Source organism: Heliangelus exortis, chromosome 22 (genome assembly GCF_036169615.1).
Source record: "Heliangelus exortis chromosome 22, bHelExo1.hap1, whole genome shotgun sequence".
Taxonomy (NCBI): Eukaryota; Metazoa; Chordata; class Aves; order Apodiformes; family Trochilidae; genus Heliangelus; species Heliangelus exortis.
The window spans coordinates 8,583,055-8,604,522 of record NC_092443.1 but is presented as its reverse complement, the minus strand read 5'-3'; the positions used below and the strand labels follow the sequence as shown (position 1 = coordinate 8,604,522).

Below are 21,468 nucleotides of genomic sequence, written 5' to 3'. Positions count from 1 at the left end.
CTGCTGTATTCTGTGTGTGGTTTTTTTCTGGTAAATGGTGCTTTTAATAATGTGTGTATGAGTGTGATTGCTAATGAGAAAAATGCAGTTTTCAAGCTGCATGAAAACCAGGGAAGATGTGGAAAATGAATATGCATGTGCTAAAACTGCAGGATTGAATTAGGCTTGGATTCTTGATTCTTCCACAGCCTGCTCCACACAGACATTAACCAATCACTCAACAAATTCTTGTTTCTTCAGTCATAAAACAGCAATTTCTGTCTTACACAGAGGTGCAAAACTAGCTGAGTCAAAGCTGATAAAATCTGATGGGGAGGTGCTGCAGAAAGCTTCATTCCACTGCAGTGGGGAAGCTGCTGATGTGGTGAGTTCAGGGCACTTTCCTCCACAAGGACCCTTCAGGCAGAGCAGCTGCTCTTGTAATCTACTGCTTGTGGAAAAACTTGGTATAACTGTCAGAGGAACCTGGTTTTGTTCTTTTTCAGGATTAAACTGACCTGTTACTACACAGCAAAAATTCCTGAGGCCAGATTGGTCAATTAACAGACATTCTGATTTCTTTCAGCAGAGGTGTAGGTAGCAGAGGTGCTGTATCTTTCTTAGTGTAAAGCTAATTTAATGCCTGACAAGAAGCACAGGCTTAAAGCATCTCTGCTTGATTCCTAATGATAACATGGAGAAACTCTCCAGAAAGTTAAAAAGCAGAACAAAGAGCAGAGTGGGAAGCTAATGGGAAGATGTGTCATGCTGCCATGGTATTGTGTATGTTCTTGAGACTTTTTTAAAACAGCCTGTTAGTGAGTTCTGGCTGCAGCTACAGCTCTAGGGCTGTGGGAAGGTGGGGAGGCAGTCAAAGGTATGATGTTGATGCTTAGCATCATCACAGTGCTGCTTGCTGTTCTGCTCCTTTAATTGCTCTTAGAGCCACAGCCTGTAATTTGAGAATCGTGGGTTATGTTCTTTGCTTTCCCAGGATTTGACTCCCTTTCCCTCAAAATACTGAGTTGTCATAATTATGCTTGAAGCTTAAGGACATCCAAAATTAGAGGCATCATTATAGAAATCATCCTTTTCAGCTGAACTCTTAACCAAGGGAGAATTCTTGCTGCCACCTGCTTTCCTGTGTATAGATGGATGTTATGTTCAGCTGGAAGCCATTTGAAGAGCCTCTTCTGATCCTGTGGCTTGTTTTGTCCTCTCAAATCAGTTGGGCAGACCTGTGCCTGGCACACTCACTCTTTGGAGTCTTTCTGACCACTACACAAAACTTTCTGGACCCTAGCTGGTAGTTTGGTGGTACAGGTTGGAAAACAAAGCCAGAGTGATTCTAAAATCATTGCATGTGTATTGCTGCTGACTTGCAATGTAAGAAGCAGTTTTCTCCCCCATCACTCATTCTGGCTTCCCCTTTTTGGCTGGGTTTTTTTTGGTTGTTTTATTTTGTTTTAATATGTCTCTTTTTTTTTTTCTTCCCACCTCAGAGTATAGCTGAGTAGTTTCCCCTTTTTTCTTTTCTCAGACCAATTGATCTTTGCTCTAGCCAGAATATAAAGGGTGGCTGCACCCAAGACAAGTTTTCTCAGAGACAGGACATAGGACACATTTGCTAGACCAGGAGAGGCTTTTGACTACACAGACTCAGGTTGGTCCATGAAATGCAGGATGGCTTATAGTAACAGGGGAAAAAAAATATTTTACAGCTCTGGGGTAAGGATGTGGTGTTTACCAACAGGGAAATGCTTTTCTTTTAATCTGCTGGGGCTGGTTTGGTGTCAGAGCATCTCTGTGACAAGTAGTGATTTGTTCTGTGTCAGTCCAGCTGGTTAAAGTGAGTATGTGCTGAAGATACTTGGAGTCTTTTTCTGTGCTGGAGCATAAAACCAATGAAGGTTTGAGATAGATGAGCCTGGAGAGAGATGCAGCACAAAATGTGTGAAATCCCATCCCCATGTAGCTGCCAGAACTCTGGGTCAGAAACCTCCCACTGGAGGGTTTCACAGAGGGTTTTCTGTGGGTGTTGGATGCAGTGACTGCCTGGTCAGGCAGAACACAGCAAACCCTTTTTGTGTTATTTATGGGAATTAAATATTCTAAGCATAACTGAGCATCTCAAGAACCCATGGTGAGGTCAGTGAGATTTCTCTGTCACTTTCTCAGAGTACATGGTTGGGAAGCTGGAGTTTGTTGGATTTTCCCCTATTCATGGGGCTCTTGCCTGTTGCCAGAGGACCTGTTGCTAAATAGTTTTTTGCAGTGAAATCTGGGAAATACTGAGCTGGTTGGGAGGAGTCCATCAAACTTGGGTGACTTCTGTTTTCTCAGAATTTCACCCTGGATCTCCTTCCTGGACGTGCTGGTGCTGATCCTTCCAGTCTGGTACCACAGGGTTCTTTCAGGTATGACTGTAGTGGATCCCCCTGTTCTCCAAGTGTTAACAGCTACATGGAGGATATGCTCCTCTCTCTAAAAGGCACTTTCCCACTCTCAGTCTGTTAACACACTTGCTTTCCCCACCCTCACTCCTCTGGGAGGCTCAGAGTCTGTTTGTTTGTTTCCTGGTTTGGTTCTATTTTGTTTTTTCAAGACAGGCCACGGCCGCTCGCTAAAACAGCTCTCAGCAGCATGTTGGAAGAAGATGATGATGAGACCTGTTGGAATAACCTGGAGAGCTTCCGTGTGAAGCTGATCTCAGTGATTGATCCTTCCCGGATAACTCCCTACCTGAGGCAGTGCCGGGTGCTGAGCCACGAGGACGAGGAGCAGGTGCTGAACGACCCCAGCCTGGTCGTGCGCAGACGCAAGGCAGGTGGGTGATGGGCAGCTCCACGGGTGCTCCCCTTCCCCTGGGAGCCTGGAATGGAGTGGGCTTGAAGGAACACGTGGCTGCTAAGGTACTAGAAGGTCTAAAGCTGCTGTTTAGGCAGGAATGTTGTGGGCAGCTTTTTTTTTTTTCCTGAGCTGTGTGAGGGTGAAGGGGAGCACAGGGGGTTTGTGGCCTCCTGGTGTCCTGGATCTCTGGATCAGCGTGAGGGAGGGGGATGCTTGGTGTTGACCCACAAGGTTATTCCTGTGTAATGCTTTTGCAGGGGAAGGTTTCCCTAAATGAATGCAGGATGTGTTGTCCCTCCATTCCTACCTTCTGCTGTTGCAGGGAATATATTAAGTAACTTCTTTGTGACTGTTCTATATAGTCCTGATCTTATTCCAACCAGAGAGAATGACAGAATTCATTAGTACATCTTTTGGATTGGACTAACCCTTACTGATAAATTACTGAGGGTCAGTGACAAAAATTTATTTTCCCTGGTTTCTGGATTGGGAAACTGCAGAGCACAAAGAAGTCACTCTGTATTTCTATGCAAAGTAGGGAACTGGGCTTAAAGTCTTTTTGGTCCATGCTTTCTTAGCCTTGTCCCTGCTGCCTCACTAGTTATGCAGTGTCCTTACACTGCTGTGACTTTTTTCTGTATTTGCATCTGGTATGTTGCCTGAAGCTGCAGAAACTGTTGTGGTGCTTTGTTTTAACTTTCCTTTTCTATAATTACCAGCAGAATAACAAAGAGCTCTGCTGAGATCTGCTTTTTGCAGCCACTGTAGTAGGAACTTGGTACAGTTGAGGGTTAAGCTGTAACTGTTCCTTCATAGTTAAAATGAAGTTTATAAGTTTATATACTTACTGGGAAATTGGTTTAGGATTGGCTGGGGGATTTGATCTCAGGGACTTTAGTCTGCCTGTGGGGGAAGTGGAGCAATTTGAGTTCTGTTAGAAATAGCTAAAGAGATAAATAAATTAATAGAACAACTTGATGCTGTTATTTCAGGTGTTCTTTTGGACATTCTTCAACGAACAGGACACAAGGGCTTTGAGGCATTTCTGGAGAGTCTTGAGCTTTATTACCCACAGCTGTATCAGACTATCACTGGCAAGGAGCCCAGCAGGGTTTTCTCTATGATTATAGGTAAAGTTTGTGTTCTGAAAAAAAAAGTTCTTTGTTGGTGTTGCTGTGCAAATTAAGGGGTGGGGGGTTCACCTCTACTTTTGCCTCTCCCTGCCTTTGGGATCATCCATGTCCTCAGGGTGTGGCATGGGGATGAGTGGAGGAAACCTGTGCTGTGTGTGTGTCAGGGAGCAGACAGGACAGTGGTGGCTGAGTAGTTAAAGAGTGGTTGCTCTCTTCAACTACCTCAAGGGAGGCTGGAGGAAAAGAGCCTCTTCTCCTTAGTAAACTCTGATAGGAGCAGAGGGAATGGATGGAAGCTGCACCAGGGGAGGTTTAGGCTGGGTGTTAGGAAACATTTTTTCACTAAGAGGGTTGTCAGGCATTGGAATGGCCCAGGACAGTGGTGGAGTCACCATCCCTGGGGGCATTGAAAAGGCGTTTGGACCTGGTCCTTAAGGACATGGTTTAGTAGTTAGATGATGGTGTTGGATAATCTTGGAGGTCTCTTCCAACCTAAACATTCTGTGATTCTGTGATGCCTGCCCCCCAACCAGACACTGCTGGGGAATCTGGGCTGAGCCAGCTCCTGATGAATGAGATCATGAAGCTGCAGAGCACCGTGCAGGAGGAGCGTCACAAGGTCCAGGAGCTGACTGTGTGGCTGCAGACCAAGGAGGACACCCTCAGGGAGATGTGGGTGAGGGACAGCCTGCTCCGTAAGCACCAGGAGAGGGTGCAGAAGGTGAAGGAGGAGAGGGACAGCCTGAGCAAGGAGCTACGGAAGTGCAAGGATGAGAACTACAGCCTGGCAATGAGCTATGCCAGGCAGAGCGAGGAGAAGAGCGCTGCCCTCATGAAGAACCGGGACCTCCTCCTCGAGGTCAGTCACCCCTCCTTCCCTCATCCCTGGAAGGGTGTTCCCTGCACCAGCCTTGCACCCTATTTGTCTGGGGAATGGATTGAGAGCTGCTTCTGCAGGCCAGAGGTTTCTCTTGGTTACTGATGAGCTCTGGGCCTCGTTGCAGATCGACCACTTGAAGCACAGCCTGATGAAGGCTGAGGATGACTGCAAGCTGGAGCGCAAGCACACCATGAAACTCAAGCACGCCATCGAGCAGCGTCCGAGCCATGAGGTGATGTGGGAGATCCAGCAGGAGAAGGAGTTGCTCTTGGCCAAGAATCAAGAGCTGGAGAACACCCTCCAGGTTGGTGGGGGTGGTTAGACAGGGACTCCTGAGTAGGGATTGTTTGTAGCAGCCAGAGCAGTGATGAGGCTGTACTGAGGATCACCTCAGCCCTGGTGAGGCCTCACCTCGAGTCCTGTGTCCAGTTCTGGGCCCCTCAGTTCAAGAAGGATATTGAGGTCCTCGAACAGGTCCAAAGGAGAGCAACCAGGCTGGTGAAGGGACTCGAACACAGATGCTATGAGGAGAGGCTGAGGGAGCTGGGGGTGTTCAGCCTGGAGAAGAGGAGGCTCAGGGGAGACCTCATCACTCTCTACAACTCCCTGAAAGGAGGTTGGAGCCAGGGGGGGGTTGGTCTCTTTTCCCAGGCAGCTCTCAGTAAGACAAGAGGGCATGGTCTTAAATTGTGCCGGGGGAAGTTCAGATTGGACATTAGAAAGAATTTTTTCACGGAAAGGGTGATCAGCCATTGGAACGGGCTGCCCAGGGAGGTAGTGGACTCTTCGTCCCTGGAGACATTTAAAAAGAGACTGGATGTGGCACTCAGTGCCATGGTCTAGTGACTGCAGCAGTAGTTAATCAAGGGTTGGACTTGATGATCTCTGAGGTCCCTTCCAACCCAGCCTATTCTATGATTCTATGATTCTATGTGGGTCTGCTGTGGACTTGTTTTCCCAAGTCAAACAGTGCACACGGGGCAGATGAGTTCACACAGACTTAGGCTGTTGCTGTATCTCACTTTTTAATTTGTCCAGCAGGTTGCCAGGGAACAGAATTTGGAGAAGAGCCTCTCCAATGAGACCATGGAGAAAGGCTGCAGCCAGGTGCTGGAAGAACGCCGGGAGCTGATGGGCACCATCTGCAGCCTTCGGAAGGAGCTGCGGAGAGCTGAGGTGCTCCAAGACAAAGTACATGATGGATTTCTAATTCCTTCTGGGGGTCAGGGGGTAAGACAGGCAGATGAAGCACCTGCAGTGTCTGCCTATGGAGCAGAAGGACAGCTGAGCAGCAATCCTTGCTGATCTTACTCCAGTGTCTCTGTTAGTTTGTTGAAAAAAAAGGCACATTTGTATTTTAGCATTCTGTGCCTGTGGCATTGTTATCTGTTAATGCTTTTGCTAATGAACAGTCCCTGCCTCAGCCTGGAGGGTGCTGGGAGCTTTTATCATGACTGACAGCTCAGGTACATGTAAATCCATCACTTTAGCAGTCCTCCTAGTCATGCTGATGAACCTTCTGGTTGGCCTTGCTCAACTGGACAGTCTGGCTGCACTTTGACATCGCAGAGAGGTCTGGCCAGCAGTCTGTGGCACAGAACAGAAGTGGTGAGAGTCTAGCTCAGGCTCTGCCCACAGGCAGGGTGCTTTTTATCTTGTCTCAACAGTATGCAGAAGAAAAAGAGATGCTTGAACTACAGTGCACATCTCTGAGGAAGGACTCCCAGATGTATAAAAAAAGGATTGAAGCTGTCCTGCAGCAGATGGAAGAGGTGGCCTCAGAAAGAGACCAGGTGATAAAACATTCCTCTTGGTGCTGCTGCTCATCCCTGCTTTTCTGCTTGGAATGGGCAGATGCTGTAACCCTGAATGTGTCCCTTTCTCCAGGCACTGCTGGCCAGGGAACAGTTCTATGTGCAGTACTCCAAGAACCTGGTGGAGCGGGACAGCTACCGCAAGCGGATTCGGGAGCTGGGGGAGCGCTGTGACGAGATGCAGCTGCAGCTCTTCCAAAAGGAGAGCCAGTTACTGGCTACTGAAGCCAAACTGAAAAGGCTGCAACTGGAGCTACCCACACTGGTGTGTCTGTGAGGCTGTTGTCTGTGTGGTGGGTTGGGAAGCAGGGAGGAAGGGTGCTAAAGTTTCTGGAGTGAAATTTGATGTGCAAGGGCCTTTGGATAATGTGGCAGACTCTGTGCTTTCTCCAAGTGGTCAGACAGGAGTGTGGGACGGGAGGAAGTCCCCACTTCTCTGTTTTCTGGAGCTTCCAGTCACCTGTCTATTCTTTTACTACCACTTCCTTCCTCACAAGGAGTGATTAATTTATTCTGGTTTTATTTCAGACCTCTGACCTGGATGATACCTCCTCCAGAGATTCCCAGGAAGTGAGTAGGGTGCCTTGTTTGCCTTTTACTTTCTTGTGGGATGGTTTCAAATTCCTCATTTGTGCTCAGTAACTGCTAAGTAACAGCAACTTTCAATCCATAGGTCAGGCTCATTTCAGAGATAGCCAAAAGTTGATCTCTGAGGTCCCTTCCAACCTGGCCAATTCTGTGATTCTGTGAAAAGTGCAGAGGCAGCAAAACAGACCAGTGACAAAAATCTCCCTCTGTCCTGAGGTTTCTAAGTGGAGGACATGGTTATGGTGTTAGACAGCAAGACTTGAGTCTAAGCAAATCAAGAGCATTGAATTATTTGGGTTGCTTCTAATTGTCTGCCTTGGGGGAGAGCAGGCAAAAATAAGTCTTGCAACGAAGGACATCTGAAGTAGTTTTCATTTAAGTTTGTATGAAACTTCAGGGTGGAAGTGACTGTCACATTATCTGGAGGCTAAAAGTGTGAGGCTGAGGGATGGGTAGATCTGTAACTTCTGGCTCAGTCTCCTCTCTTGCTGACAGCCAGAGGCACTAGGGAGAGGTTGGTTCTTCACATGTCCTGTTTCTTGGGTTCCACAACCTGTTCCTGGCTACTGTGTGAGACAGAATAAGGGGCAGTTCTCATGTTCTTGCTTTGTTTCTGTCCCATAGCTGAGTCTTCATGGTCATCTAGATGAAGATACACAGCTGACTAAAAGTAAGACTTCTCATGAGAAATAACTCTTGGGTGCCTTCTTTCCCCCTCCTTCTCTTGCATTTGTGGAGTGCTGAGAGCAGAGCATCCTTCCACTTTAGCTGGGTGATGTGGCTTTCTCCAGGGAATTTTCCTTCCCCTCTTTTGTGTTGCAAGCTATTCCCATAAAAGCAGAACTGTGTGGTTAACACTGCCACAGGTTCTGTTTCTTTGGCATCCCCAGTGGAAATGATTCAGCAGTGTAGAAAGGAATTAATAGGCTCCTCTAAGAACTTGAAATTCTCTTACAAAACATGCTGAGAAAGGAAGGAATCTAGCACAGTAAAAGAAATTTTCTGGTTTGGTCTCCTGAAGTTCTAAATGATCTTTTCATTCACCACCAAGACAGGAGATTTTTCACAGAAGATAAACAACACTAATCTAAAAAGCCTTTTTATTATTCTGCCTTCAAAACCACATATCATGATATCTGATCCTACATAAAGAGTTTCACTAAAATATGGTCAGATGTGAAATGTCTTGATATGCACAACTTATTTGTTGGGGAACAGGGACAAATTATGATTAAAATAAGGATTAACATGACTTCTTCTGGCAGCCTCTAACATTTTTTTGTTGTTGTTCATGATGCTAAGAAGAGGAGCTGCTTTGCAAAGATTAATCTTCCTCCTGCATAAGCAGAAACTTACAAGTCTGAGCCTGCTGGGGATTTCATCATCCTATGTGAGGCTCAGGGCTCAAGTAAGATGAGAAGTGACTCGTGCATTGATCACAGGACTGGATCATGAACTTTTTGAGGCTTGGTTTCAGTTCTGCTGTTGTCTGTGTAGTGCTGGGCAGTTGTTACATTACAGCTGTTGCTGTTTGAACTGGTGGAGGGAGAAGTTACTTCACAATGGCAGCTATGACCAAAACTGTGATTATTTTATTTTTCTTCTCTTAGAAGATTCCCCTGAAGAACAAAAAGAGCAATTTAGCACTCCAGAGAGCAGTCTGCCTCCCAAGTCACCCAGTGTAAGAGAATCTTTGTGGGCTCTTCTTTACTCTGACTGGGGTTTGGGATCTTTAATATTCTTTTTAATGATGGATATACCAGGTGTGAGAAGCATGTAAGCACCTACTGCTTTCACAAAATCTAAGCTGTGTGTGCAAAATTCACCTTCCAAAAAGGGTGAGCTCTGAAGAGCAGGACACTTATAGTGGTTACTTCTCCATCTGTGCCTAGGAACTTCCAATTACTTTTTGTACTTCGTCTCTGGGTATGATGTTTCCAGTGTAATTGTCTGCACTGTTATTCTTGGTAGAGGAAACAGAATCCCAAATTTACAAAAGGGAGAAAATAAAGATAGTAAACTCTGTGAAACAGATGTATTACCATCCTGCACACACAGTAGCAGACAGCCCAGAAATGAACACACTGAGCTTTGTGCTGCAGGCCCAGGCAGATGCAGGAAGCTGCCTGGACACTGCTTTCCTGGAAGAGGGTTTTGGTACTGAACTGAGCTATAGTCATCTGAAGGCATAAGTTCCTATTTTTTTTTTTTTTTCTCCTTCATTTAAATTTAAAATTGATTCATTGACCAAACAGGTCAGAGAGGAGAAATGACCCAGTTCCTTTGGGTGGGCTGCAGCCTCTTACCCTGCAAAGCCAGATCATCAACCTCAAAACCCCTTTTCAGAGGGGTCTGCACTACCTGGTGCTGACATTGATCTGATCTTCAGAAGAATCCAGTTTATGTTTGTCTGGATTTTTTTTCCAGTTCAAGGAGTGTGGCTTAGCCAACGAGGAGGTGGCAGAGAAGGAGAGGAGGAGGATGAAGGACTGCTTTGAGCGGTACCGAAGGTCTGGACTTTAGTAAGCAGGAATAATTTAGACATACCCTTGTGCCTTAACTGATCAGCCTGTTGTATCTATTACCTCTTTTCTGTCCATCCCCTGTTACCAAATTTGATTCATGGAGGGCATGAGTTAATGACAGATCTTCATGTTTCCAGCTGAACTGGTTGAGGCTCCTGTTTTATTACTAGAGGTAACCAAGATAAAAATACTGTTGACATTCAAGACTAAGCTCCCATGACTGAATAAGAGTAGTTTGCACTCGTTGTCCTCTTTGAATGCTTGTTTGGAGGCACATTGTCTAAATGCCTGGTGTCTTCACTGATCACTGCCTGTATGGAGCCTGAGAAAACAAAACCCTTGTAGAACAGGGACTTTAGTTTCTGCATGCTCCTAATGGCTCTGTAAAAAAAAAGACTTCAGTAGGATTTCTTGGTTTCTTCAACTGCACAGCAACAACATACCATACTTCAGGAAATGTTAAAATATCTTTATTTACCTGGACCAAATTATCTTCATGCTTGCTACCAGTCACAGCTTTGCTGAGTGCCAGCAAACCCCTCTCCTTCAATTAAACACCCCGGGGGTTGACACCCACTGAACTGTACCACTCAACTCCCCAAAAGCATTCAAATGCCATGTGTTTGCATGAAACATCTTCTAAAAATTAAATGTCCCCTTTTTTTTTTTTGCAGAAAAAGGGCGATGCGCCGGGTAGTGCCGGGCCGGCACCAGGAGGTGGACTGGGAGAACACCACGGGCAGTGACAACACTGACACTGAGGGCTGCTGAGAGCAGGAGGGGACCCGGGGGGGAAGCAGCAGCCTGAGCAGGGCTGCTCTGCCCTCTCTGTTTCTCCCTTTACATTTAAAGCCATCTAAAAAAACGCCTCTGGAGTCATCATGTGGCATGGGGCTTGGCTCTGTCTCTCCAAGAACTGCACTCATGCAGCAGGGGGGTGATGCACAAAGGCAATAAATTATTAAATACAAGTATATATATATATACACATAAAACATAAATATTTGCAGGCCTGAGGCCGCATGTGCCTGCCCCAGCCTGGCTTCAGCTGCCCTCTAAGGGCCGGCCCATCTCTGCAGTGATTTTAATGAGCAGAGGTGAAGTATCACCCAAGCAACACACAGTACTCAGTTTCTCCACAGGGAGAAATCAGAGAGAAGTAGCATCCTCTTAAAAATTCCAGGAATAGAAGTAGAGGCGTAGCGGGTTTATTTACAGGCAGGGGGAGTGATGGGGTGGTCCGGGTCCCGCAGGGAGATGCAGCAGCAGCACCCGCTACCACCGACCCGGGGCCCGGGATGCTGCTCCCTGCCTGCACCCTTCAGTCGGGCGGGACCGGCGGCTGCCCGACCCCCACATGGCCGCGTCCCACACCCCTCCCATGGCCGCTGCCCCCACTCCTCCCATGGCCGCCGCTCTCATCCTCAGGGCCGCTGCCCACACCCCCATGATCTCTCCTCTCTCCCCACGATCTCCCCCCTCACCCCATTATCTCTACCCTCTCCCATGATCTCTCCTCACACCCCCATGATCTCTCCTCTCTCCCCACGATCTCTCCCCTCTCCCCACGATCTCTCCCCACACTCCCTATGGCCGCTGCCCACACCCCCATGATCTCTCCCCTCTCCCCACGATCTCCCCCCTCACCCCATTATCTCTCCCCTCTCCCCACGATCTCCCCCCTCACCCCATTATCTCTCCCCTCTCCCCATGATCTCTCCCCTCACCGCATGATCTCCCCTCTCCCCATGATCCCCCCTCACCCCATGATCTCTCCTCTCTCTCCATGATCTGCCCTCTCCCCACAATCTCTCCCCTCACCCCACGATCTCCCCACTCACCCCACGATCTCCCCCCTCTCCCCATGATCTCTCCCCACGATCTCTCCCCTCACCCCACGATCTCTCCCCTCACCCCACGATCTCCCCCCTCACCCCATGATCTCCCCCCTCACCCCATGATCCCCCCTCACCCCACGATCTCCCCCCTCTCCCCATGATCTCTCCCCACGATCTCTCCCCTCACCCCACGATCTCCCCCCTCACCCCATGATCTCCCCCCTCACCCCATGATCCCCCCTCACCCCATGATCTCCCCCCTCTCCCCATGATCTCTCCCCACGATCTCTCCCCGCACCCCCATGGCCGCCGCCGCCTCAGTCCCCGCCCCTCAGCGCACATGCTCAGTGTCACGCAGCGCATGGCGCGGGCGCTGCTGGGGTCTCTGTTCCGCTCCGCTCCGCCATGCCGGGCCCGCTGCCTCCGGATCCCGATCCCTCCGATCCCGATCCCTCCGCTCCGGATCCCTTCGCTCCGCATCCCGCCGCTCCCCATCCCTTCGCCCCGCCGCCCGTTCTGCAGCACCGCCGCCCCGGAGCAGCCGCAGTCCAAGCATTACCACCTGGTGTTCACCTGCAAGGTGGGCGGGCAGGGCCGGGCCTGGCTGGGCGCTTCCCTGAGGAAAACCGGGCCCAGTACTGCTGGGATCCGGGGCGGAACGCGGCCGAGCTGCCCGCTAATAGCTAGGGATGAGGGAAGGAAACCTTTTAAATGGTTTAAATAATTTGTTATTTCTCTGTAAGATCCAGAAGCTGCCGGTACCGGGATGCTGAGGTGCCGTTTGTTTGTTCCCAGGTCTGCCGGACGCGGTCGGCAAAGACGATCTCCAAGCAGGGCTACCACAAGGGTGTGGTGATTGTCACCTGTCCGGGCTGCGGCAACCACCACGTCGTGGCCGATAACCTGGGCTGGTTCTCCGACCTGGAAGGGAAGAGGTGGGTGTGTGGGGGAGAGAGTTTGTTCGGGAAGAGGAAGGACGGCAGAGACTTTAACTGCACCCCCCTGAGCTGATAGGTTGTTTCTTTGAAGCCTTTAAAGTGTGGTTCAGATAAAACCCAAGTTTTCAACAGGTATCATTCTGTTTCGTCCAGTTCTGAAACCACCCAAACTGGGCTTTAAAATCTTCAGTGTGAAGCTGCAGCAGAAGCCAAGCACCTCTGGTGCCTGCAGGTGGATTGGTGTCTGTGGGGTCCTGCTGCCCTTCATCCCATCCCTGCTCCATTTCCCTGGATAAGCCTTTCAAATGTGTAGAATGAATTTCAGTGCTGCTGAATATCAGTGTAGATACATTTAAAAATTTCTGTTTAACCATAATTGGTAAATTAATCCTAATGGAGGAAAGTAGTCGCAGGAGGTTTGGGTGGATTTATCCCCTACCAAACTCTTCATGGAAAAGAAACACCATGGTGGTTCCCTGGGTGGGGTGTCCAGTGATGGAGTGACCCCCTGGGGTCTGGCCTTGCTGTGGTGTCACTGTTGGTTCTCACGTTGCTGTTAAGGAATATCGAGGAAATCCTGGCAGCCAAGGGGGAGAAGGTGAGACGTGTGGCTGGGGAGGAAGCCTTGGAACTGCTTCTGGAAAGCTCAGCAGATCCCAGGCCTGGAGGTCAGCTCACAGAGGGAGAGAGCCCCCCAGAGACTGACAAGGATGGGACTCGTGATGGCAAGAGTGACTCTTAATCTTTCTTTATTCCCTGATTTCAGTGGGAAGTTTCTGTGTTTGAAATAAACTCGGGCTTTTGGTCTTTCACTTTCTGTAGCTTTGCCTTGGGAGCCAATGTTTTTAGGTGTGGATGCTTTTCCTGGTACTTGTTTTGTTGACTTTCAGGCAAGTCTCAGTGCTTCAGTGGTGTCAGCAGCCCTGCTTTGTCCTCTGCTGAGAAGGGAGCCAGGAGTTCTTTGTCCCTGTGCTTTGGGATGGGGAGGTGCAGCTGTAGCTGGAGATTTTCTGGCCCAGGTGTTGTGTGGCAGCAGCTGATGGCAGAGCTGGGAGAGCTGTGCCCTCACCCTGCCTGAGGCTGCAGAGGCTGCAGGAGGTCAGATCACTCACTCTTACTGCAATCACCTGCTGCTTTTTTCATTTTTTTGCCATTTTCCACACTTTCCTTTCCCTGCCCCTCCCATCAGGGCTGAAAGTCTCCTGTGTTTGTGGGAATCCCACTGGGGTGATGAATTGGGGGTGCTCCCCAGCACTGGGGTTCTGCAGCTGGGGGATTGGTGAGGGGGAGGATGGGTGTGAAGGCAAAAGTAATGTTTGTGAAGCATGCTGGAGATAAGTAGAGCACCTAGAGAGTTGTCTGAAGAGTTATGTGACAGATACTGAGGTGCTTGTTAGTGCTACTGCTGTGTGCTAACATCAGTTAGGAGGAAAAAGAGTAATTTAATAAATTAAAAATGTAGGTGTTTACCAGCATGTAATGCTCAGGTAGTGATGAATCAGGCAGCAAGGGGATCAGACTGCACTTTGTTAGGGCTCACTTCTCCTGCCTGGGTGGAAGTTTAACTTTTCTCACAGTCCATTAGCTTGGGTCCAGTGGAGTCTCTGCTTTCTTTCAGTTTAACACTTGCAGTCAAAGAATAATCCAGGCTGGAAGAGACCAATGGATGTTTCTAGTCCAACCCCTTGTTCACAGGAGGATATTCAGAGTCTTGTCTTGAATATTTCTGAGGATAGAGATCTCAGAACCTTTTTGGTTCCTGTTGTGGCATTTGCTCAGTCCTGTAGTGGGATAAAACCCCCACCTGAACCATGTGCTGTGTTTCAGTTTGTGCCCATCCCCTTCCTTCCAAGCACTGAGCACTTCTGAGCTGAACCTCTCTGTTCTCTGGGCTCTCTTAGTAAAATCTCTTTCAGCTTTCTTGTCTCTGGGCTGAACAAACCCAGTGCCTTCAGCCAGGAGTGTCCTGGTGCTCGAGGCCCTGCACCAGCCAGGTGTTCAGTGGGGATGTATTAATGAGCATTAATGAGTTGCCTTCCTTTACCTGAAGTGTTCCCAGGAATTTCATTAGAAGCAGGGATCAGGGTGACACAACAGCAGGAGCTTTCCTCTTGGAACAGCCTTTGGGGGCAGGAACTTCATCCCTCAGCTGGGATGTGAGGAGGAGTTGGTGCTGCAGTGATTGGGGAGTCTGGAACATTGCTGTGCTCACCCTGGTGTGAGAGCCTGGCAGGAATTAGCACTCTGCAGGCAGAAGGGGGATTTTATTCCCTTTCACCTGAAAATCTGCAGTCTTCTCCCATGGCACCTGATGCCTTTGCTGAGGTGGAACAGAGCAGCTGCTGCAGGATCCCTGTTGCCTTGGAAACAGCTCATTTACAACCTGACTTTATCCAAACTCTTTCCTTTACCTTCCAGACCTGTTCCTGTGCCCCAGCTACAGACAAGCTGCTGCTGGTTTTTGCTGTGTTGCAGTAAAAGCTGTATCAGTCTGTCCCTCTTGGATGTTGCTGTGTTTTAGTCTGTTTTAGAGTTTCCTGAGCCCAGCCTCCGTGGCACTGGGACAGCACCAGGAGCTCAGGGGCTTGGTGTGATTTTGCTGCTGCCCTGGAGGTTCAGAGACATCAAGGACAGAGCTGGAGGTGACAGGGAGCTCACTGGTGTGGAGCACTCCTGTGAAAGGGCTGCAGAAGCAGGGAGAAAATTTGCATCTGATACTTAAGGTTTTGCTGCTAATGGACTGCAGGGTACAAAGTGATTTTTTTTCCTTGCTTTTGGAGGGTTTTGCTGAAAAATGTTGTGTCACAGGGAGGTGTCTGTTCCTGAAAGCGCAGAGGGGGGAGCAGGTGAAGATGAAGGAATGGGGAGAAGAGAAGCAACCTTTCTGCTGAGCTGGAGGTGTGTCCAGATGGGGGAAAAAAAAAAGTGCCATGCAGCCCCTGAGCAGAGGAGGGACCGAGGGTGCAGCCAATTGGGTGAGTGCTGCACAGAGGGGGGGGTTCAGGGGTCAAAGCAGCGTTCACAGGAGGAGCAGCAACACAAAGCTCTTTGCACATCCCTCAAGCATTGCTCTGTGCCTGTCAAGGGCTGGATCCAGTTCCTGAATCCTGTCCCGTGAGAGCTTTCCTGCAAAATGGCAAACACTTTGCCTCTTGTTCTCTGCCTCCTCTGAACAAATCCTCCTCTTGTAGTGCAGCCAAATCCTGCTGCTAATCCAGTGGGGGCTCTGATGGGTCCTGTCTGCTGGCTGCAGGGGGGTCTGAGGGTCTGGAGGGGGTCCCAGGGAAGTGAGGGGATGTTCTGAGGGGAAGGGGAAGGTGCTGAGGGGCAGCAGAGGCCCAAGGGAGGTGGGGGGTGGAGGTTCATTTGCTGTGGTACCTGGCAGACCCCCCCCTGCTGGGGTGCCCCCCCTCAATCTCCCCACACTCAGCTGTGCTGCAGGGGGTTCTGGGTGATGCAGTTGCAGCCATTGCCTCCTGCTTAGTGGCCTCTTCCTTCTGTTTGGTAGGTGCTGTGAGAGAAAACATTTACTGACTGAAAACACACACATGTGCCCCCCTTCCAGCTGATAAGGACAGAGTGACTGCAGGTGAGACCCCCACCACTCACCCCCAGGGCTGTCACCTGTCCCTGGGTCCTGTGCATAGCTGGGGACCTGGTTCTGTCCTCAGGTCACACACAGTTCTAACAGATTTTGTGTCCAGGCTCTGAGGTGAGAACACCTGATGAGCCTGAGCTGGCAGCTCCTCATTTCTCTCTGCTCAGGACTGGCAGTGCCCAGCACAAAGCAGCCAGGCATGGGAGCACCAGCTGTGCCTTGGCTTTATCCTCACAGGATCCAAATCCTGCTGCTCTCAGGCCAGCTCAGCAGTGAAGTCTGACACCCTGCTCACACCCACTGTGCAGGAATGAGCTCTGCTGCTGCCTGGTGAGTGGCCTCACAGGGGCTGGGGGCAGGGGACAGGGCTTGGCACAGCATTCCTGCCCTCTGGGGAAACAGACACCAAGATTGGGCTGAGCAGAAGCTCCCAGGCAGGGCCTGAAAGGAAAAGTTGGGCCAGGCTGGCTGGGAAGAGCTGCTCCTGGACATTAGGTTGGAAGAGACCTCCAAGCTCATCCAGCCCAACCTTTGACCAACACCACAATCAGCTTCTAAACCATGTCCTTAAGGACCAGGTCCAAATGCCTTTTAAATCCCTCCAGGGATGAAGAAAGGGTCCAACTGAAAGCAGAATTTGAGGAACTACACTCCCAGAGGCAGAGGATGCAGAAAGGGTCCCTTTTACCTGGAGATGGCAGCAGAGTGATGAGTTCCAGGTGCAGAGGGAACTAAAGATGAAGGCAAAGGAGGGCAGAGCAGAAACCTCTCCTCTTTGGGGCTGTGTCTGCCCTGTCCTGGTGACTGGGGCCAGGCAGAGCTGGGGATGGCAGCTGCTGCCTGAGACCTGTGTGCTCCTCATGTCAAGGGCTGTGTGGGTGGGTGCATCCACCCTTAGTGCTGCAAGAGGCCACCCCCTTACCCCCCACCCCCTTCCAGAGGGTCAGCAGTAGCTTTGGTGTCAGCACAACAGGCAGGCCAGCCAAGAAATGATGGAAATAAATTTCTGTCACTGAAGCTTAGACACAAATATTTATTAAGCACAACCTCCCTCCCCTTTCACTTGAGCTATATTCAATTCTAATATATTAATTCATTTGGCAGATTATTTTTTTTTTTTTTTAGAAAAAAAAGTACCTGTGGGGTTGGAAATTCCCCATTAAAATGACATTAGCAAATGCACATGTAAAAAATAAATAAGCTCATACATTCAAGTATATGGCAAATAATTAACACCTCTGAAAGCTGAAGGGTCAGACTGCAGTTCACCACCTGGCTGAGCACTGCCCAGGCCCCAGCCTGCAGCTGGGAAGTCAGTGTCATGGTCCATGTTTTCCTCCTTGTTAGGAACACGAGCTGGGTGGGTCTGTAGGTGCTGGGCAGGATCTCCTCCCCCTTCTCCAGAGCTCTGCACCCCAGGAAGGTGGCTGAGCCCTGAGCCTGCAGGAGGTGAGGGCTCCCTGGCAGCAGGTAAACCACAGCCACCCCTCCATCTGGTCAGTGCAGGCAGGTTAAATGCCTGGTGAGCAGCATCACTGTCTGAAACTCTTCCTGCTGATTGGAAATGTTTCCATCAGATGCATTTTTTTCAAATAGAAAGTGCTGATTTGTTCTCTACAGGAACACATCCACTTTGGCAGAGCTCATACTGGAGTTTCTCAAGTCCAAGACAGCCTTGTCTGGTCAAGCAAAAATACTCAGCCTCCTGAAGTCAGATCCCTGCTTCCCTCCTCCCTGGGTTTGCTTTTCCAATTGTTCCAACAGGAGAAGGAATGGAAGTAAATGTAGAATCTTGCACTTGTGTGGGGTGGAATTGACCTCCCAGCCATCAGCCCCAGCTGGAGCTCTCCTGAGGCTCCAATAATTGGAAGCAGCTGGGAGAAACTGGAGTGCCCAGAGCACTGGTTTGGGAAGCAGTGAGAGGTGGGAAGAGGCATCATTCCCTCCTGCTGTTGGACACAAAAAAGAGGAGGGGATGGGTCCTCTTGCTCTCCTCACAAGCCATGGCCAGAAAACTTGTCAGGTTTTGCAGCAGGGCAGTGGTGAGCACAGGCTTCTGCTCCAGGCAGACACAGCCCAGGGGAAAATCCTGCACCAGAAGCCATCAGAGGGGCAGAGACCCCCCCCTATGCTCCCCTGCCAGGCACAGGACCCCTCCTGGGGGCTGCTCAGCTCCTCTCTGGAGGTGAAGCTCAGGGGAGCAGTGTCTGCTCCAGCCCCAGGGGTTTGGGTGCAGCAGAGGGGGTCAGAGCACTCACTGCAGAGTCCCAAACAAACCTAAAGTGAACTTCCAGGTGTGTGGGACCGTGAGTGCAGCTGGGGCAGGGCTGAGGTTTGGAAGGACCAGTGGGGCTTCTGACTTGGGCTTATTTCCTCCTGTAGAAAGAACAAAGCTGAGCAAGATGTTCCAGGGCAGGATCCAGAGCAATTTGTGTCACCTCTTGATGCAGGCAAGACAGGAGGACTTCAAATGTTGTTCCTTCCCCCATGGAATTAAAAGTGTTGTGGAAATAAAAGACATTGAGGCTGGAGTTAACAACTGCCCACTCTGGTCTCCTCCTTTGGCCAACAGCACAAGTCCTGGACTTCAGGTGACAAGCAAAGGTGTTTTGCCAAGGTCTTCTTCCCTCATGCTGTGCCCAGTGTTACAGTGGCCACGTGTCCTAAAAAAACCTTTGTTTAAAAAGTGTCCCACATCCAGTGGGTCCTCCTGTAACACGGGGGTGCAGCTCCTGTGTCCCTGGGGTGGCTTCTGGGAAAAGTCTGTGGCAGCACAGGAGCTCTCCAGTCAGAAACCACCTACCCTTTTTTGTTGGTTTTTTTTCTTCTCAAAATACAAATTAAACCAAATCAACCCCTCCCCCCTCCCAGGCCAAACCCCAGTTCTTAGCTGGAACCAGGGCTCTGCTGCTCCTCTGCTGCCTCCTCCTGGGCTGAGGCCAAATCCACCCTCTGCTCATCCATGCGTTTGGCCTGGACACGCTGGATGAGGCTGAAGAAGTCTTCATCAGGCATGGTGGGACCACGGGGGATGGAGTCTGGAGGTGCACAACGTTGGTCATCTATCCTGGAGGACTGCAGGGCAGGAGAAGAGGTGTCAGGAGCAGGTACTGGTGAGACAGCCCTGTTGTGGAGGCACAGGGCTGGGAGCAGAACCCCAGAGGGGCTCCCACCTGGGGTGCAGGGAGTGGGGTTCTGCAGCCACAGTGACAAAATGCAGCCCCTCACCACAGGGCTAAAAAGAGGGAGCTGGAGGCACAGATCAGTTGGAACCTGCCCCAGGGCTGTGGGTGGGTGGGTGGGGGGCTGCAGGGCAGGTGGGATCAGGGGGTGGCATTTGCCTGGGGGGACAAACTTCAGAGTTGCTCCCTGCATCTGGGGAGCCCTCCCAGTCCCACGCTGGTACCTGACACTTGATGAGCATGTTGAAGAACTCATCCCCGGGCTCCTGGGCGTCCCCCTCCACACGCAGGTGCCCCAGGTTGTTGTGTGTGATCCTCAGGCCTGGCAGGTTGCCCACGTTGGCACGTTGGTCATCCAGGCGTCTGCTCTGGGAGCTGGCGATCAGATCGAAGAATTCCTCGGTCTGAGGAGATGCCATCAGGGAGGAGTGGGCTGGGAGGGGGGAGAGGAGCACACCAGGGTCACAGCTCTGCCTGCTAAACCTGACCTGCAGCTCTGCTGCCTGCAGAAAGCCCAAATCCTCACCACCAAACCCAAAAGGCTGCACCGGAGGGTCCCAGTCTTACCTATACATCTGACCTATAAAACCCCTCGGGGATTATCCCAGCCAGACACCCAAAAATGGGACAAAGGGAGCATTTTCAAACCCAGCACACGAGTCAACTCCCAGGCTCTGGAAATGCCTCTTGGGCAGCACTCAATGGAAGAAGCCTCTTGGCTCCTGGCAGCTGCTGGGCAGTGAAAACTCCCAAACAACAGGGGAAAGGCAAAGAAAAATGTAAGCAAACCATCCCAGGTGGTGTTAGTGCCCCAGTGAACACAAAGCACTGGAGGAGAGGTGCCCCAGGCCTCCCAACGTGACAGGCTCTTGGCAGGGACCCAGCTCATGGACTTGCAGAAATGTCTAAAACTCTCAGCATGGATGCAGCGTTCCTTCCCCTTCAGCTCACAAAGAAACTTTGAAAACAACACATCTGAAAGGTGCAGAGCCCAAACAACCTACTTGTATATTCTTTATAAAGTTTCATATTTTAAACTCTCTGCTAAATTACACAGCTGTTGCAGCCAAACACACCTCTGTATCAGAAAAGTCTCTCTTGAAAAAGCGATGCTCATTTCCACTCTATTTTTAGAAGACAAAAACCCTGCTCACCTCGCAGCCAACCTGCCCCAGCCTGACCTCCTCCACCAGCTCTGCCCTCACTGCTGCTTCACCCTCTGCTCCTGGCACCTCTTCCTCAGCAATCTCATGCTGCAACTCTTGCTGAGCTCAGAGGGATCTCAGGGCTCTCTCCTCCTCTTGGTTCTTTGTGTTCATTTGGAAACCAATAAACAAATCCATCAGCTCAAGTGAAGTGTTTTGAGCCCTTCCTGATGGTGTTAAATGTGACCTGCACCTTCCAGTGCTTCTCTCCAGAGTGGTTTAAACAAAGCTCCTCAACACTATTCCATAAAAAACACCATGAAAATGCAAACACAGCCCTGACCTGCCAGTCCTGTCCCATCTATTTGTCAGGCAGCTTCCTCAATTTATCCCTGTTCTTCCTAGAGGTGAGGGAGCTGCCTGCCTGCTGGAGCTTCCTGCTGTTTATCCATCCTCCTGCCTTCTCTGTTCTTACACAGCACCTATCACCACAGCATCCAAGAACTGTACAAAACCCAGAAGTTTTTCCTCCATGGCAACACTACCAGAAAAACTGGCAACACTTCATCCTGCCTGTGAAACCCCCCCAGCCCTCCACCTGCCCCAGCCCTCCAGGCTCTTAAAAGGCTCCATCAGCATCTTCCTCCTGGAGACCCTGGCAGAGGCAGAAGTCCTCATGCCAACCTCACTGTTTGAAGGCCAGACCTTCAAAAGACCCAAACTGAAAAAAAAATCTAAGTATATTTTTGATTTCTCTTGCTTGCTCTCTGAAAACCTCAGTTCATATTCCCCAGCCTTTCCCTCAGTAACCAGTAACATAAGAATATTTCTTTCTCCCTAAAAACCACGATGGAGATCGCCAAAGAACTGCTCAGTTCAGGGAGCTGCAGCCTGGGGAAAACATCACAAGATTCACAGTAAAACCACAACAGTTGGCCCCAGCACGGGAGCAGCAGCACTCCCAAAGTAATTGAGAGTTCTAAAGGCATCAGTGCTTA

At 50.1% G+C, this 21,468-nt stretch overlaps 3 protein-coding genes across 17 annotated transcripts in view; 2 read left to right on the top strand and 1 right to left on the bottom strand.

The window, feature by feature from the left end:
- The first annotated feature begins 1,617 nt into the window (after window positions 1–1,617).
- CARD9 (caspase recruitment domain family member 9) lies at window positions 1,618–11,187 on the top strand. Of its 10 annotated transcripts, none has more exons than XM_071765932.1 (13): window positions 1,618–1,642; window positions 2,589–2,806; window positions 3,822–3,959; window positions 4,496–4,821; window positions 4,967–5,146; window positions 5,881–6,072; window positions 6,510–6,635; window positions 6,730–6,921; window positions 7,185–7,226; window positions 7,869–7,914; window positions 8,855–8,925; window positions 9,672–9,754; window positions 10,444–11,187. In XM_071765932.1, the coding sequence occupies exons 2-13, from the start codon at window positions 2,623–2,625 to the stop codon at window positions 10,538–10,540; spliced, it is 1,677 nt and encodes a 558-aa protein (XP_071622033.1). In that variant the 5' UTR covers window positions 1,618–1,642; window positions 2,589–2,622; the 3' UTR covers window positions 10,541–11,187. The 10 variants fall into 10 exon arrangements, with proteins under 10 accessions (XP_071622033.1, XP_071622032.1, XP_071622031.1 ...); XM_071765931.1 differs by having other exon boundaries at window positions 1,624–1,642; window positions 2,585–2,806; XM_071765930.1 differs by lacking the exon at window positions 1,618–1,642 and adding an exon at window positions 1,678–2,396.
- Window positions 11,188–11,932: 745 nt separating this feature from the next.
- On the top strand, window positions 11,933–13,366 carry DNLZ (DNL-type zinc finger). Its single transcript, XM_071765940.1, has 3 exons — window positions 11,933–12,187; window positions 12,403–12,542; window positions 13,107–13,366. Exons 1-3 carry the CDS (start codon window positions 11,948–11,950, stop codon window positions 13,285–13,287), a joined length of 561 nt encoding a protein of 186 aa, XP_071622041.1. The 5' UTR covers window positions 11,933–11,947; the 3' UTR covers window positions 13,288–13,366.
- Window positions 13,367–18,743: 5,377 nt separating this feature from the next.
- GPSM1 (G protein signaling modulator 1) overlaps window positions 18,744–21,468 on the bottom strand; it is a 68,700-nt gene continuing 65,975 nt past the window's right edge. For 5 of the 6 annotated variants that reach the window (XM_071765922.1, XM_071765928.1, XM_071765923.1 and 2 more), the window contains 2 exons: window positions 19,550–19,758; window positions 18,750–19,218 (listed from right to left, as the gene is read on the bottom strand). In XM_071765922.1, the coding sequence (XP_071622023.1) occupies window positions 19,030–19,218; window positions 19,550–19,758 (398 nt within the window). In that variant the 3' untranslated portion in view covers window positions 18,750–19,029. Of the gene's footprint in view, window positions 19,219–19,549; window positions 19,759–21,468 lie in introns of all 6 variants that reach the window. The other variant, XM_071765927.1, reaches the window with a different exon arrangement.

Coding starts and splice junctions, on each gene's coding strand:
- CARD9 (XM_071765932.1), top strand. CDS start 2,623: ATGTTGGAAGAAGATGATGATGAGACCTGTTGGAATAACCTGGAGAGC. Junction 8,926..9,671: donor TGCCTCCCAAGTCACCCAGT/GTAAGAGAATCT, acceptor TTTTTTTTCCAG/TTCAAGGAGTGTGGCTTAGC. Junction 9,755..10,443: donor TGCTTTGAGCGGTACCGAAG/GTCTGGACTTTA, acceptor TTTTTTTTGCAG/AAAAAGGGCGATGCGCCGGG.
- DNLZ (XM_071765940.1), top strand. CDS start 11,948: ATGCTCAGTGTCACGCAGCGCATGGCGCGGGCGCTGCTGGGGTCTCTG. Junction 12,188..12,402: donor ACCTGGTGTTCACCTGCAAG/GTGGGCGGGCAG, acceptor GTTTGTTCCCAG/GTCTGCCGGACGCGGTCGGC. Junction 12,543..13,106: donor TCCGACCTGGAAGGGAAGAG/GTGGGTGTGTGG, acceptor GTTGCTGTTAAG/GAATATCGAGGAAATCCTGG.